This window comes from Mytilus galloprovincialis, chromosome 3 (assembly GCF_965363235.1).
Source record: "Mytilus galloprovincialis chromosome 3, xbMytGall1.hap1.1, whole genome shotgun sequence".
Classification (NCBI taxonomy): domain Eukaryota; kingdom Metazoa; phylum Mollusca; class Bivalvia; order Mytilida; family Mytilidae; genus Mytilus; species Mytilus galloprovincialis.
The window spans coordinates 6,932,077-6,948,611 of NC_134840.1; the positions used below are offsets into that span (position 1 = coordinate 6,932,077).

Here is a 16,535-nt window from a genome sequence, read left to right on the forward strand (position 1 = left end):
GTTTGTGTATGCTCTTCCATGAACCTCCCTTTTTATGTTTGTACACAAGCAAACAACTGGCAATGTGATCGTTTAGAGGGATGACTTTTGAACAGCCAGCATGAACAGTTGTCATATCTAGGTCAAATATGTCAATTTCAAATTGCAACACATAACAACTATAATAAATGAATTAGTAACAACATGTGCATCATTTAAGAGTTTTGAATTGTTTTAAGTAAATGAAATATATAAAATGCATTCCAATTTGATAAAATTCATTATTCTGCAGTAGTCAATATACATGTGTGCAAACAAATTTTATTGGATTTAGAGCATGGGTTTATTCACAAAGCGAAAGAAGCACAAAGAAGGCAAAAAATTGGTTAACATATCATTAAAGGGCAATTACTCTAATAAGGAGTCATCTAATTTTCGTCAAGTTTGACTTACTATAGTTGATCTTGTCTTGCTTTAAATGTTTGCTTTCTAAAGTTTTTATCTTTCTTTTATAGATTTCATAATAATAGGCAAAAGAACTATAGGTAGAGCTCGACATTGACTGCACATACCAGCCCTTGTCAAATTTTCTCTTTTTTAAAGGATTTCAAAAAATTAGATAAAGTTATTATTTTACACCCCTTTGATCTATTTTTAGCCATGTTGGCCATGTTGGTTTGCAGGCAGGGTCATCAAAAACAATGTTGAAAATAGATACTGAAAGTTTGGTTAAAGGAGTAGGTCCAGTAAGGGTCGATTTTGGCCTCAAATTTCAGGTGCATCTGACGAAAGATTTTGGACACTTTTTAAATACTTAAGTGTCTATTTCAGTTGATTCAATTAGTTTAAGTGAAATGATTTAGTCATTGAAAACGCTCCGATTCAAGCTTAAATATGAAAAATCTATCAAATATGCAAAAACATGTCACTTTTCAGATGTTTTTGTCAAAAATGAAAGTGGTCGCATCCATTTTCATCCTCAAACTTTATATATGTTATGTATTATCATCAAATACAACTTACAATTCAATATTAAGAATGAACACAAATGCGTCCACTTTCATTTATGACGGAAACAGTCTAAACTTTAACTAAAATGCTACAATTATGAAGATTTCAGTAATTTGACATGACCTGATTTTGCTAGTACCGGATATATGTGTATTGTATTATCAAAAACAGCCCATATTTATGTAGCAGAAGCATTCTACTTTCCAATTAAAAACTAAAAGTTTACATGATTTTAACAATTTTGTAAAACTGCTATATTTTGAGCCCATAAAGGGGTCTTACTGGACCTACTGACCTTTGGCTTAGTAGTTTCAGAGAAGCTTTTTGTAAAAGTTAAACGATGACGACTTATGGCAGACACCAAGTGATAAGAAAAGCTCACTTGGCCCTGTGAGCCAGGTGAGCCAAGATAATATGGTGTCTATATAATCACTTTTATCTTCTGAAATTATCATGATTATACTATCAGTTGAATTCTTCCAAAATAGATGTTCATTTGTTATGAAATCATGTGATATTGGTGAAAAATTTCTTCAAATTTCATCTGTAAAGTATCAAATCTAATAAAAAATCCATTGATTTTTCTTTCAAATGTAAAAAAGAAATTAAAGGAACATAAATTGGTGAGGGAAGTTTGTACAAATAAATCCAAAGCTTAATAATTTTAAATACCGATAAGGTTTTTTATCGCTATTTTGTGCATTTTTCCTTTGATCTTTTTTTGTGATAATTTTCATATCATGCTACTCGCTTGAGATGGAAAACTATCGCTAGAAACTAAGCATGCACGTGGCGTTGTAACGAAATTGACAACGTTGTCATAGGTAAAGTAGCGATAAAAAGATTATCATTGTTCATTTCAACTCGATTGACTTTCTCGCTTTCACTATCCCGGCTCAAGCGAGAAAATCAATCTCCTTGAGATGATCACAGATAATCTATAAATACATACCAGCATTAAGTATGACATTAGAAACTACTCCCATGCACACCACACCTGAATTCGGAAATCTGTCATTGTATATCTCAACCTTAAAAATATTAACTGTATATAAGCAACTGACACGATGAAATCAAGATTACAATATTCAATGTATTTGAAAAACAGTAAAATAAAGTTAAATTGTATGTAACACAAAAATATATAACAAAAAAACAAAAGATTAAAAAAGTGATTAGGATAGATGTAAATGAGAATAGATCAAATATTGTAATTTTTATTAAGTATATAGGAGTATGGGCATTTAGGCCCTGTTTTTGCTGAAAAAAATATTTAAACCATTTAAAAACACGTTTAGAAATGCATGAAAACAAGATATGTAGAAAATAAAGAAAACTGCTAGTGTGCACAGCCAAGAAACAACAAAATGATTAACGAAAAGCTTTATAACAACTATTGACATAATCTCACCAAATGTAAAGTTGTTTCTTGGTTGGGCACATATTTTTCAATCTCATATACTTAAAAAAATTGTTTCAAACAAGGAAAATTGAAAAAAGTTGCAAAACACACACATTTTGTTGTGTGGTTTAATGTTCATGTTGTTGCCATGGTAAATTGTAAAATGTGAATTTTGTTTTTATTTTCTGAACACCTTGTTCCTAAGTGTAGTTAGGACAAATTAAAGAATATGTATGGTAACTTTTCAATTTGCATTAATGAGTCAGCAATAGACAATAAAAGATTCTAAAGCCTCATCTTCATACCAAAACTGCTAAAACTATTATTCAGAACAAAGTGATAACTTTGAAAGTGGTTTACACTTAAATATACCAGTAATCATAGAAAAAGAGAAGCAAAATTTAAAGAAAAAATAAACATAACAATAAAAAAAAAGTCTAACAAATCAAATAAAATTGAGAATGGAAATGGGGAATGTGTCAAAGAGACAACAACCCGACCAAATAAAAAACAACAGCAGAAGGTCACCAACAGGTCTTCAATGTAGCGAGAAATTCCCGCACCCGGAGGCGTCAAGCAGGATTTTGTTTTATATTAAAAGTGAAAACCCTTATATGTAATGGTAGAAAACATAATTAATATCCTAGTCCATATAATTCATTCATACTACATGCAGTATTAAAAATTAATCTATTTCATATCAACATGAGATGGAATATACTCACTCACTCACTCACTCAGACATGCAGTTCACATCTGATAATGAAATATAAAATACTGAAGTAATTGCAAAAAATATTTCATTACAAATAGATATAGGAAGATGTGGTGTGAGTGCCAATGAGACAACTCTCCATCCAAATAACAATTTATAAAAGTAAAGTATTATAGGTCAAAGTACGGCCTTCAACACGGAGCCTTGGCTCACTACGAACAACAAGCTATCAAGGGTCCAAAATTACTAGTGTAAAACCATTCAAACGGGAAAACCAACGGTCTAATCTATATAAAAAACGAGAAACGTGAAACACGTATAAATTACATAAACAGACGACAACTACTGTACATCAGATTCCTGACTTAGGACAGGTGCAAACATTTGCAGCAGGATTAAACGTTTTAATGGTACCTTTTTCTAAACTATTTCTTAAAATTTCTCAACAGCTGCTATCTGCTGAGGTTAAGGTCTAATATTTGTAAGAGATCTTTTAACAAAATAATAGAATTTGCCTCTCAATCAATTTATACATACTTTAATTTCAAGTACCCATTTTTGGCATTCAAAGTCAAATAACTCGATAAGATAAAATCAGGAAAATGAAAATAAGGATGTGATGTTTAAGAGAATGACCTCTAGTACAGTTAACATTATAACTGGTAATACATTACATTTTCATTTTTAACCGGATTTTTGTGACAAAAATGTCGGTTATTGATTTGGGGATGTAGGGCGGGATGAGTGAGTGAGTCGGTCGGCAACCAAATGTTGTCCGTGCATTTACTCATGAACCGTTCAACCAAAGCTTCCCAAATTTTAAAATGTTGTTACTGATGACAAAATGGAGGTCAAGTTCAATAGTGACGATTTTGACTTTTACCGTTCAGGAGTTATGGTTCTTGAAAGATTGAAAAATGGCTTTTCCAGTCGTGTCCGTGCATTTACTCATGAACTGTTCAACCAAAGCTTTTCAAATTTTAATATGTTGTTACTGATGACAAAATGGAGGTCAAGTTCAATAATGTCGATTTTGACTTTTACCGTTCATCAGTTATGGTTCTTGAAAGATCGAAAAATAGCGTTTCCATTCATGTTGTTGCATTTACTCATGAACCATTCAACCTAAGCTTTTCAAATTTTAATATGTTGATACTGATGACAAAATGGATGTCAAATTTGATATTGTCGATTTTCACTTTCACCGTTCATCAGTTATGGTTCTTGTGATATTGACAGGACACAAATAAATGTTAATAAATAAATTTGGTGTATTTACTGTCTTCTGATTGGTTAAAATAATTAGCTTTATTTTCAATGTTGGTTAAAATAATTAGCTTTATTTTCAATGTTATCAATTTTTATGGCAACACGCCCACTCTAACGTTGTGTATTCATACTCAAACATCTGTGTACGTTGTTATTCGTATTTATATATATCTTTGAGCCTTATTTTTAATAGAAATTTATTTATAATGAATGGCAATAATTTATTTTGAATTTATTGAACCATAAAATTAATTTTTGACTCTTCACATTTAACATAATCCGCTTCGCGGATTATTCAATGTGAAGAGTCAAAAATAAATTTTATGGTTCAATAAATTCAAAATAAATAACAGCCATTCATTAAATAAATCCGGTTTGCTGTCGTTGTGACAGTCTCTTGTTAGCCATGGCGTTGTCAGTTTATTTTCGATTTATGAGTTTGACTGTCCCTCTGGTATCTTTCATCCCTCTTTTAAAATGAAGATATTATACATATTCTTTACATGATACACCACAACAGGGATGGGGTAATCGTAATCTGTAATCGTAATCGACTGTAATGGATTACATTTTTTCCAGTAATCGACAGTAATCTGTAACCGAAGACATTTTCGATTACATGTAATCGTAATCTAATCGATTACAGCAAAAATCATGATGTAATCATCGATTACTTTCGATTACATTTAGATTACTTTAGTAAAATAGTTTGATGAAATATAGCCTATTTTAAATAAAAACTTGTATGTATTCATCAATTTAAAGTACTGATATGACTTAAGAGTTTATCAACTGCTTTTATATTTCTATCTATTGTCTCAAGCTGCATTATGATCAACCAGATCCCCTACCATAATTTACTTTACATCTAGCTTTTGAAACAAATGGATTTATGTGCTTGTCAATAAGTCAATACCTTTTATATTAAAATAAGAAATGTGTCTTAAGTTAAGTTCTGTACTTCGTTAAAATAGTAAGCTTACTGAGTGTATTAAAATACATAACAGCATAATTTTCAATAAGATATAAGCTTAGAATAGATAAACAGGTGATTCCTTATAATGTTATGATATACATGTTTATAAAAAATAAGAAAATACACAAAATCCTTTTAACAATGAACCAATGCCTAAGCATTGAAATTCTTTTCAGAAAAAGATACATGTATCTCTCTTTGACACTATATAAATATATACTGTTTATAATTTTTTATTAGAGAATAAAAAAAATCTTAACAAACTTCTTGTCTTTACTAATTAGATGATCAATGTCTTCTAATCACTATATAAGACACATACTTTGTTTTTATTTCAATTATTGTTTGTCTAATTAAAAATGAGATTTGCATTATTTTGCCCCAGGTTATAAATTGGAATGTAGGACAGAAAGTCACATGACAAAAAGTCACGGACAAAAAGTCACAGGACAAAAAGTCACAGTTCATTTTTTCTGAATATTTTCTTTGAATAAAAAACCCTTATTTTTACAAGAATATTTTTGTATTTTTTTTAACTATTGTATATAAACCAACATGGTAAACAAAATTTATCAAAAAAATATCAAAGATGATCAAATAATTGTTAAAAAAAACAAAATGTCAACGTGGCTTTGCACTTAAATGGCTTCATGGTGCCAAGATATATACCCTTTGCAAGATTAAAATTAAATAAATCTTCATTTTTCAAGTTTAATGACACATTTCCTACACTTTAATATGAATAAAATTGAGAATGGAAATGGGGAATGTGTCAAAGAGACAACAACCCGACCAAATAAAAAACAACAGCAGAGGGTCACCAACAGGTCTTCAATGTAGCGAGAAATTCCCGCACCCGGAGGTGTCCTTCAGCTGGCCCCTAAACAAATATATACTAGTCCAGTGATAATGAACGCCATACTAATTTCCAAATTGTACACAAGAAACTAAAATTAAAATAATACAAGACTAACAAAGGCCAGAAGCTCCTGACTTGGGACAGGCGCAAAAATGCGGCGGGGTTAAACATGTTTGTGAGATCTCAACCCTCCCCCTATACCTCTAACCAATGTAGTAAAGTAAACGCATAACAATACGCACATTAAAATTCAGTTCAAGAGAAATCCGAGTCTGATGTCAGAAGATGTAACCAAAGAAAATAAACAAAATGACAATAATACATAAATAACAACAGACTACTAGCAGTTAACTGACATGCCAGCTCCAGACTTCAATTAAACTGACTGAAAGATTATGATTTCATCATATGAACATCAGGCACAATCCTTCCCGTTAGGGGTTTAGTATCATACCATCATAACATATATGAGAAGAACATAACCCGTGTCATGCCAACAACTGTTTTTAGAATAAATGTGTTTAGTTCCGATGCAAAGACCTTATCAGTGACTCAATATTAACGCCAAAATATGCAATCTTTAATGACTTGACAACAGTATCGTAATTATATCCCTTCTTAATAAGTCTATTCAAAGGTTTTGTAAGTTTCTGAGGTGAATACTGACACCTTTGTGCTTTATAAAGAATATTACCATAAAAAATTGGATGTGAAATACCTGAACGTATTAGAAGTCTGCATGTTGAGCTATATTTACGAATGATGTCTTTATACCGATGATAAAATTTAGTAAATGTTTTGACTAGTTTGTGATATCGAAAACCCTGTAGTTTGTGATATCGAAAACCCTGTATTCAAAAGTAAATATTTCAAGATATTTTTCTTATATATTCAAATAATTGTCATCAGATTATTTGTGACTTTTTGTCCTGTGATTTTTTGTCCTACCAAATTTGTGACTTTATGTCCTGTGACTTTTTGTCCTGTGACTTTCTGTCCGTTTACCTTAAATTGTACTCCATTGGCAGTTGTATAACCTATAATTAGAGTGGTTATCCAACAAAAGGATTAAATCATGCCTGTCATTATGATTATAAATTTTGATCTTTAAAATTAGCTGAACTAATTAATAATTCTAAGTTTTTATATTTTCTTCAGAGAAAACTTCCAACATTGTAAATAACTATGCTAAAATATACCTGCTTTTAATGAATAATAACAAAAAAGCAAACTTAAGTCAGTACGAAAGCAAAATTATTGAAAAAACCTTATATATATAAATATATATATAAGTGATTGATGGAATGCGATGTCATCTCTAATTCATGTTGAGAAAGTCAAAATTTCAAGATTTTTTAATAATTCTGATCCTCAGTAAGAGATTCCATTTAGATAACAACTGTCAACTTCTAATTTGGAAACAATGCTTTAAATGCTGTTTTTTTTGGTAAAGTTCTAAATTTCCACTATACAAACGTTGATCTACACAATTGTGTTTAACTTACTTTATTATTTTTTTAAATTCTGAAGCATGTAATTGACAGTAATCGAAAAGTAATGTTATTAGTTTGGATAAAGTAATCGATTGCTATCGATTACATACAAAAATCTGAGTAATCGATTATCAATCGATTTTTAATCGATTACATTTGTCAGTAATCGTGCCCATCCCTGCACCACAAGCAAACATATAGAGAAAAGCATTATATCACATAGAAAGATAAACTAGTACTAGGAGATCATACTTATCATGCTTGAATATAATCTAAAAATTAAAAAATCAAGTAACAGGATGCGCTCGTTTTAATGGTGATTGTGAATGTAAAATTCATAATAACTAACTTTGAAAATCAAAATTATTAATTTACTAAAAACAGTGTGCTAATTTTAACTTATCATAAGCTTTCATCTGAATGGGAAATTCTAACATTAACTGCAGTTAGAATCATTTTAGAAATATAAATTCAAATAAGGTTTATTCTAGACAGGTTATTTTAATCAGGTCAAGTGCTAAAGCCAATTTAAAGTCACAAACCATGTTGCCATTGTCATGAAATAAATGTAATGGCAATTTAAGTTACCAGGTGGTCATGATCAGGTGATGTGATAATGGCAATTAAAATCACCATGTAGTCATGATCAGGTGATGTGATACTGGTAATTAAAGTCACCATTGGGTCATGAACAGCTAAAGTGATGATGGTGATGAAAGTCACCATGGGGTGATGAAAGTCACCATGGGGTCATGATCAGGTGATGTGATAATGGCTATTAAACACACCTTGTGGTTACCATCAGGTGAAATGGTAATGGTGATAATTAATATAAATGGTTATTAAAGTGACCATGAAGTCATGATCAGGTTAGGTAATAATGGCGATGAGTAAACATGGTAAAGTCAACATGTAGTCATGACCAAGAAGAATGATAAAGGGAAATAAAGTCACAATGTAGTCATGATCAGGTGAAGTGATAATGGCTATTAAAGTCAACCTTTGGTCATGATCAGGTGAAATGACAATTGTGATTTAGGTCACCATATGGTAATCATCAGGTGAAGTAATAATGGTGATTTAAGTCACCATGTGGTTATGATCTAGTGAAGTGATAATGGTGATTAAAGTCACCATAAAGTCATGAACAGGTGAAGTGATGATAGTGATTAAAGTCAGCATGCGGTAATCATCAGGTGAAGAAATAATGGTGATTAAAGTCACCATGTGGTCATGATCTAGTGAAGTGATAATGATGATTAAAGTCACCATAAAGTCATGAACAGGTGAAGTGATAATGGCGATGAGAGGTCAACATATAGTCATGACCAAGTAGAGTGATAAGGATAACAAAGTCACTATGTAGTTAAGATCAGGTGAAGTGATAATGATGATTAAAGACATCATTTGGTCATGACCAAGAAGGGTGTTACAGGTGATTAAGGGCATACGATACAGTTACAGGGGAGGTAATGACGTTGCTAATGTAAAATGTTATTTTCGCGACCTCAAACTGTGACATTTCGGGAAAAGATGCATTTTTCGACCGATTTTTATCATTCAAACTGATTTAATTTGAAAACAAGTGCATGGACCCCTATTTTTGAAAATGACATTTTGTTTCATTTTGCAGAAAGCTTATGTAGACCAAATTTTATAAAACTGTAAATAGTGCATTTTTTTTAATTTTGATAAATATACAGCAAAAAATGACGTTTTTTTCTCAATTCATGACCATTTGATAAATATGTATTATTTCTGAATAAAAAATGCATAAATTTTTAAGATACTTATAAAATACAGAAATTACAAATTATTTGACAAAAAATAATTTGTGTTTATCTTTTAAAACAAAAAAGTTATGGCTTTCTTTCGAAAGAGAAAATACGGCCACAAATCCGAATTTTGAGCAAATATACAAAATTTCGACCTCATTTAACTCAAAAAATAGCACATGAAGGTATATTTTTTATTACATATTTGATTTAATCAGGTAAAAAATAGTCTATATGCAAATTTTCATCAACTTGTAAATACAGGATCAAAACTGTATCGTATGCCCTTAAAGTCACCATGTTCTCTAGATCAAGTGATGGGATTATGGTGATTAAAGTCAACCTTTGGTCATGATCAGGTGAAATGACAATTATGATTAAAGTGATCATGAACAATGATGAAGTCATGATCAGGTGAAGTGATAATGGCGATGAGTAAAGTCAACATGTAGTCATGACCAAGTAGAGTGATAAAGGATAATAAAGTCACCATGTAGTCATGATCAGGTGAAGTGATAATGGCTATTAAAGTCACCATGTGGTCATGATCAAGTAAAGTGATAAAGGATAATAAAGTCACCATGTAGTTATGATCAGGTGATGTGATAATGGTGATTAAAGTCACCATTGGATCATGAACAGCTAAAGTGATAATGGCAATTAAAGACACAATGTAGTAATGATCAGGTGATGTGATAATGGCTATTAAACACACCTTGTGGTTACCATCAGGTGAAATGGTAATGGTGTTAATTAATATAAATGGTGATTAAAGTGACCATGAAGTCATGATCAGGTTAAGTGATAATGGAGATGAGTTAAGTTAACATGTAGTCATGACCAAGTAGAGTGATAAAGGATAATAAAGTCAACATGTAGTCATGATCAGGTGAAGTGATATTGGTGATTAAAGTCATCTTGTGGTCATGATCTAGGGAAGTGATAAAGGTGATTAAAGTCATCATATGGTCATGACCAAGTAAAGTGATAATGATAATTAAAGTCACCTTGTGGTCATGATCTAAGGAAATGATAATGGTGATAAAAGTCATCTTGAGGTCATGATCTAGGTAAGTGATAATGGTGATTAAAGTCACCTTGGTCATGATCAAGTCAAGTAATAATGGTGAGTTAAATCACCTTGTGGTCATGATCTAGGGAAGTTATAATGGTGATTAAAGTCACCTTGTGGTCATAATCAAGTCAAGTTATAACGGTGATTAAAGTCACCTTGTGGTCATGATTTAGGAATGTAATAATGGTGATTAAAGTCACCTTGTGGTCATGATCTAGGGAAGTGATAATGGTGATTAAAGTCACCTTGTGAATATTATCTAGGGAAGTAATAATGGTGATTTAAGTCACCTTGTGGTCATGATTAAGGAAGTGATAATGGTGATTAAAGTCACTTGTGGCGATGATCTAGGGAAGTGATCAAGTTGATTAAAGTCCTCATATGGTCATGTCCAAGTAAAGTGATATTGGTGATTAAAGTCACCTTGTGGTCATGATCTAGGGAAGTGATAATGGTGATTAAAGTCACATTGTGGTCAGGATCAAGTCAAGTAATAATGGTGAGTAAAGTCACCTTGGTCATGATCTAGGGAAGTAATAATGGTGATTTAAGTCACCTTGTGGTCATGATTTAGGAAAGTGATAATGGTGACCAAAGTCACTTGTGGTCATGATCTAGGGAAGTGATAAAGGTGATTAAAGTCTTCATATGGTCATGTCCAAGTAAAGTGATAATGGTGATTAAAGTCACCTTGTGGTCATGATCAAGTCAAATGATAATGGTGATTTAAGTCACCTTTCACCTTAGTCATGATTTAAGGAAGTAATAAAGGTGATTGAAGTAATCATATGGTCATGACCAAACTAAGTGATAATGGTGATTAAAGTCACCTTGTGGTCATGATCCATGGAAACGATAATGGTGATTAAAGTCACCTTGTGGGTATGATCAAGTCAAGTGATGATGGTGATAAAAGTCATCTTGTGGTCATGATTCAGGGAAGTGATAAAGGTGATTAAAGTCACCTTGTGGTCATGATCTAGGGTAGTGATATTGGTGATTAAAGTCATCTTGTGGTCATAATCTAGGGAAATGATAAAGGTGATTAAAGTCATCATATGGTCATGACCAAGTAAAGTGATAATGGTGATTAAAGTCACCTTGTGGTCATGATCTAAGGAAATGATAATGGTTATTAAAGTCATCTTGATGTCATGATCTAGGTAAGTGATAATGGTGATTAAAGTCACCTTGAGGTTATTATGCAAGAAAATGATAATGGTGATTAAAACCAACTTGTGGTCATGATTTAGGCAAGTGATTAAGGTGATTAAAGTCACCTTGTGGTCATGATCTAGGGAAGTGATAATGGTGATTGAAGTCACCTTGTGGTCATGATCAAGGGAAGTGATAATGGTGAGTAAAGTCACCTTGTTGTCATGATCTAGGAAAGTGATAATGGTGATTAAAGTCACCTTGTGGTTATTGATCCAAGAAAATGATAATGGTGACTAAAGTCACCTTGAAGTCATGATCTAGGAAAGTGATAATGGTGATTAAAGTCACCTTGTGGTTATGATCTAGGAAAGTGATAATGGTGATTAAAGTCACCTTGTCTTGATGTCATGATCTAGGTAATTGATGATGGTGATTAAAGTCACCTTGTCTTGATGTCATGATCTAGGTAATTGATGATGGTGATTAAAGTCACCTTGTGGGTATGATCTAAGGAAGTGATAAAGGTGATTGAAGTAATCATATGGTCATGACCAAACTAAGTGATAATGGTGATTAAAGTCACCTTGTGGTCATGATCCAAGGAAATGATAATGGTGATTAAAGTCACCTTGTGGGTATGATCAAATCAAGTGATGATGGTGATAAAAGTCATCTTGTGGTCATGATTTAGGGAAGTGATAAAGGTGATTAAAGTCACCTTGTGGTCATGATCTAGGGAAGTGATGTTGGTGATTAAAGTCACCTTGTGGTCATGATCTAAGGAAATTATAATGGTTACTAAAGTCATCTTGAGGTCATGATCTAGGGAAGTGATAATGGTGATTAAAGTCACCTCGTGGTTATGATCCAAGAAAATGATAATGGTGATTAAAGTCACCTTGTGGTCATGATTTGGGCAAGTGATTAAGGTGATTAAAGTCTTCTTCTTGTCATGATCTAGGGAAGTGATAATGGTGATTGAAGTCACCTTGTGGTCATGATCTAGGGAAGTGATAATGGCAATTAAAGTCACCTTGTGGTCATGATCTAGGAAAGTTATAATGGTGATTAAAGTCACCTTGTGGTTATGATCCAAGAAAATGATAATGGTGATTAAAGTCACCTTGATGTCATGATCTAGGTAAGTGATAATGGTGATTAAAGTCACCTTGTGGGTATGATCAAGTCAAGTGATGATGGTGATTAAAGTCATCTTGTGGTCATGATTTTGGGAAGTGATAATGGTGATTAGTCACCTTGTGGTCATGATCTAGGTAAGTGACAATGGTGATTAAAGTCACCGTGGTCATGATCAGCGAAGTGATAATGGTGATTAAAGTAACCTTGTGTTCATGTTTTAGGGAAGTGATAATGGTGATTAAAGTCACCTTGGGGTCATGATCTAGGGAAGTGATAATAGTGATTAAAGTCATCTTGTGGTCATGATCTAGGGAAGTGATAATGGTGATTAAAGTCACCTTGTGGTCATGATCAAGTCAAGTTATAACAATGAGTAAAGTCACCTTGATCATGATCTAGGGAAGTGATAATGGTGATTAAAGTCACCTTGTGGTCATAATAAAGTCAAGTGATAATGGTAATTAAAGTCAACTTGTGGACATGATCTAGGCAATTGATAAAGGTGATTAAAGTCTAATTCATAGTGTGGTTTTTCATTACCTAAATTCTTCTGTTTTCTTGGCCAATAAAAATTAGCTGCCATGACACAAAATAAATACTATAAGTGCTGAAAGTGGTGTTAAACATCAACAATTAATCAATCTAAAAGCCAATTTATACCATTCATGCCAGCAAGCTATTTAAGAAATGACTGTAATATTTTTTCTGTCTATGAAGAAATAACATAAAAAATGTGGTGCACACTGAATAAAGCGCGTAGCGGGTTATTTAACAGTGTGCACCACATTTTTTATGTTATTTCGAATAGACAGAAAAAATATTACAGTCATTTCTTATAATTTAATTCTAAATTCCATTTTAAACCGTAGAAAACCATGAAAAAACGTTGATGATGTCACGGTCACATGACTAAATTATGTCTATGGGCTCATAACAAAAGAAAGTCAGCCAATCAGAAGACGCATTACATCCAAAATTAAATTATTACATGATGTATTATCTTACATTTAAATTTAGTATAGAATGATTATCAAGATGACAAGAACAAAAGTTGTTCATTTGAATCAATTATCCATGGCGTAAGTAGAAAAATATGAGCACAATATCATATCAAATACAAACATATATTTAAGGTTGTATTAAAAATTATTCTTGAACAGTAAGGCAATAACAATATCCTTCAGAATGTAACTGGAACCACAATTGACAAATCATGTTTTTGCCACTGAAATGTGATTTGAAATTATGTTATTAAATATAATATATGTTGTTGTCCATCAATATAGATCACAAAATATCCAGTCTAATAAAGGTGCAATCAGGGTAGAGGTCAATTAGAATTATGTATATAAAATACATAACTATGATTAGAAATTCACATAACATGATAATGCATAAAACAATGTAAAATTAACTATATTGTTTCACCAAAAATTATCTGCTGTTTGATGTTCATAATAATTTGACTTAACTTATTTTATTTGATACAATATAATGAATATTGGTATAGTTATTTGACGACCCAAATACATTTAATTTATGCTGTTGAGGACAATATATTTTAGTAGTGAAATAGAAAATTCTGTTATCAGGCCAATTACTTTCTAGTTCTCAGAACTTAACAATAGAAATACATTACCATCTTTGCCAGTGACTTCCATGCTTGGTGTGCCATTCTTTCAAACTGTAAAACAAATGATTCACAAATGTAATGACTGGCACAATGACTAATAGCTATATTAGGAAATTATTGATTAATGATAGATTTTAAAGGTAAAAAAGAACCCACTAACATTTTCATTAATTATTCTTAAAATTAAGGATTATCTTTACCCTTGTGTTGATTCAATGCTAAACATATGGAAATTTTTTAGAAAATCCACAGCCTTTCAACTTTTACTCTCATATGACAATTTGGTGCTTGATATAAAAGAAATCATTTCATGCAGTGCTAGCAATGATTTCCTTAAAACAAATTCATAAATTTAGATATTGGTTGAAACAAATATAAATATTGACCAAATCAAGTACACCTTCTATGGTGCACTCAAATTTAGTGACAACACAAGTTTTTTTGGGAGGAATTTAAAGGTTGTTTATAACTTTTTGTAAACAAAAACATGTAAGAGCACATCATCATGATCATAGAAAAACAAATGAGTAATCTATGTCCAAAACTTTATAACAAAAAGTATTAAAGTCTGTGGATTTATGACAAAATTGAATCAATTAAATAATAATGCTTTGCACGAACTTTCCCCTTGGTATATGTACAAAATGTTCCATCTCTATTATTCATTATCTTTGATGTCTTGGTACTATATTGCAGTTACAGTAAGGGTTCATTATAACCATAAATACTTAGATGTTATTTTTTGGGGAAATTGTACATACAGTATTAGTACATGGCAAAAAGTATTCGTCACCTTCATTTTGTTGATAAATATTTCGCATTTTTTCATAAAAATATTTTGAAGATGACAGAGCTCCAGATAAGCTGTGTATTTGCGTGATCACTCAATAAAAATAATTGAAAACCCAATGCAATTGCCCATTGCAGTGTTCTAAAACCCAATAATTTGTCAAAACCATGCATTCTTAACGCTTTTAGTCGCAATTGTGTGGGTTATTTACCCTTATCTATTACATAGTCGTCGCGTAAATCTAATTTTGTAATATTAAAAATCGGAAATGTCCTTTCGTTCTAAAAATAGATTGTTGAAAGGGTCCCTGTTGAAATGTTCCGTTGCTACGGTACATGTGGTGAGGAAAACATTTCGATCTTCTCTGTCGTAATCCAATTAGCGTTAGCCATGTCGTCATAATTCTTTTCGTACTTCTAGGGACTTAACATAACACTTGGCAATGAATTAAAAGGAAAGTAAATTTCTGGTAAAAATATTGAATAGAAGCATGTTTTAGTTTCCTTTTGAGAGGATTATGATGATAACAAGACTCAGCTAGTGTTGTCAGGAAGCGTCCCTTAAACGAACGGGGTCGTGCAATGGCGCGTCCAGGCTTGTTTGTGTGCCTTAACGATAACAGGTTTAGAACTCATCAAAACTAAATCAGTTATATGAAGACAGTATCGGAATCCAAAAGTTCTAATAAGGGACAAGTAAATCCAGATTTATGTAAATAAAATTAGACAAAAACATTGTTTATTTTTAGTTCAAGAGTATATATAGTTGATGAGTGAACACACACATTCAATATCGTGTTAATGAAAAAAACCAATACAATAAGGAGCTTGGTAGTGAAAAACCCAATTTGATATTTGCTTGAGGGGTGACTTGGAACTAATAATGCAATTGAAAAACTATTTCACTCAATTAAATAAAAAATGGAGGGGTAAAAACCCCAATTTGTGAATTCTTATATCTGGAGCTCTGAGATAATTTCAATTGGTTTTTATCAACAAAGCATTAAAGACGAAGAATTGTCTAAAGTATGTATGCTAATTTGGTCATAGTTTTGTCGTCAGGTGTTTTTATCATCTCTAGATGTGAGCATGTGAAATAAAGGTGCCTACATGTCACAATAAAATTTCACAATTTAATTTGGTTGAATAATATTTGTTTCCACACTCTGTACGTCAGGTGGTCTGTGGGACGTCTGTGGATGTCAGTTTTGCTCTTTAAAATTGCTTTTTCATATATTAATGCATTTTGTTTAAATTGCAA

The 16,535-nt window shown here is 31.8% G+C and overlaps 1 protein-coding gene across 5 annotated transcripts in view; it reads right to left on the reverse strand.

Moving 5' to 3' along the window:
* Positions 1–16,535, reverse strand: part of LOC143067064 (uncharacterized) — a 49,874-nt gene that overhangs the window by 33,226 nt on the left and 113 nt on the right. For 2 of the 5 annotated variants that reach the window (XM_076240070.1, XM_076240075.1), the window contains exons 2-3: positions 14,492–14,536; positions 1,943–2,021 (exon numbers count right to left, since the gene is read on the reverse strand). In XM_076240070.1, coding sequence (XP_076096185.1) covers positions 1,943–2,021; positions 14,492–14,527 — 115 coding nt within the window. In that variant the 5' untranslated portion in view covers positions 14,528–14,536. Of the gene's footprint in view, positions 1–1,942; positions 2,022–7,956; positions 7,977–14,491; positions 14,537–16,384; positions 16,523–16,535 lie in introns of those variants that run through there. The other 3 variants (XM_076240074.1, XM_076240073.1, XM_076240071.1) reach the window with 3 other exon arrangements.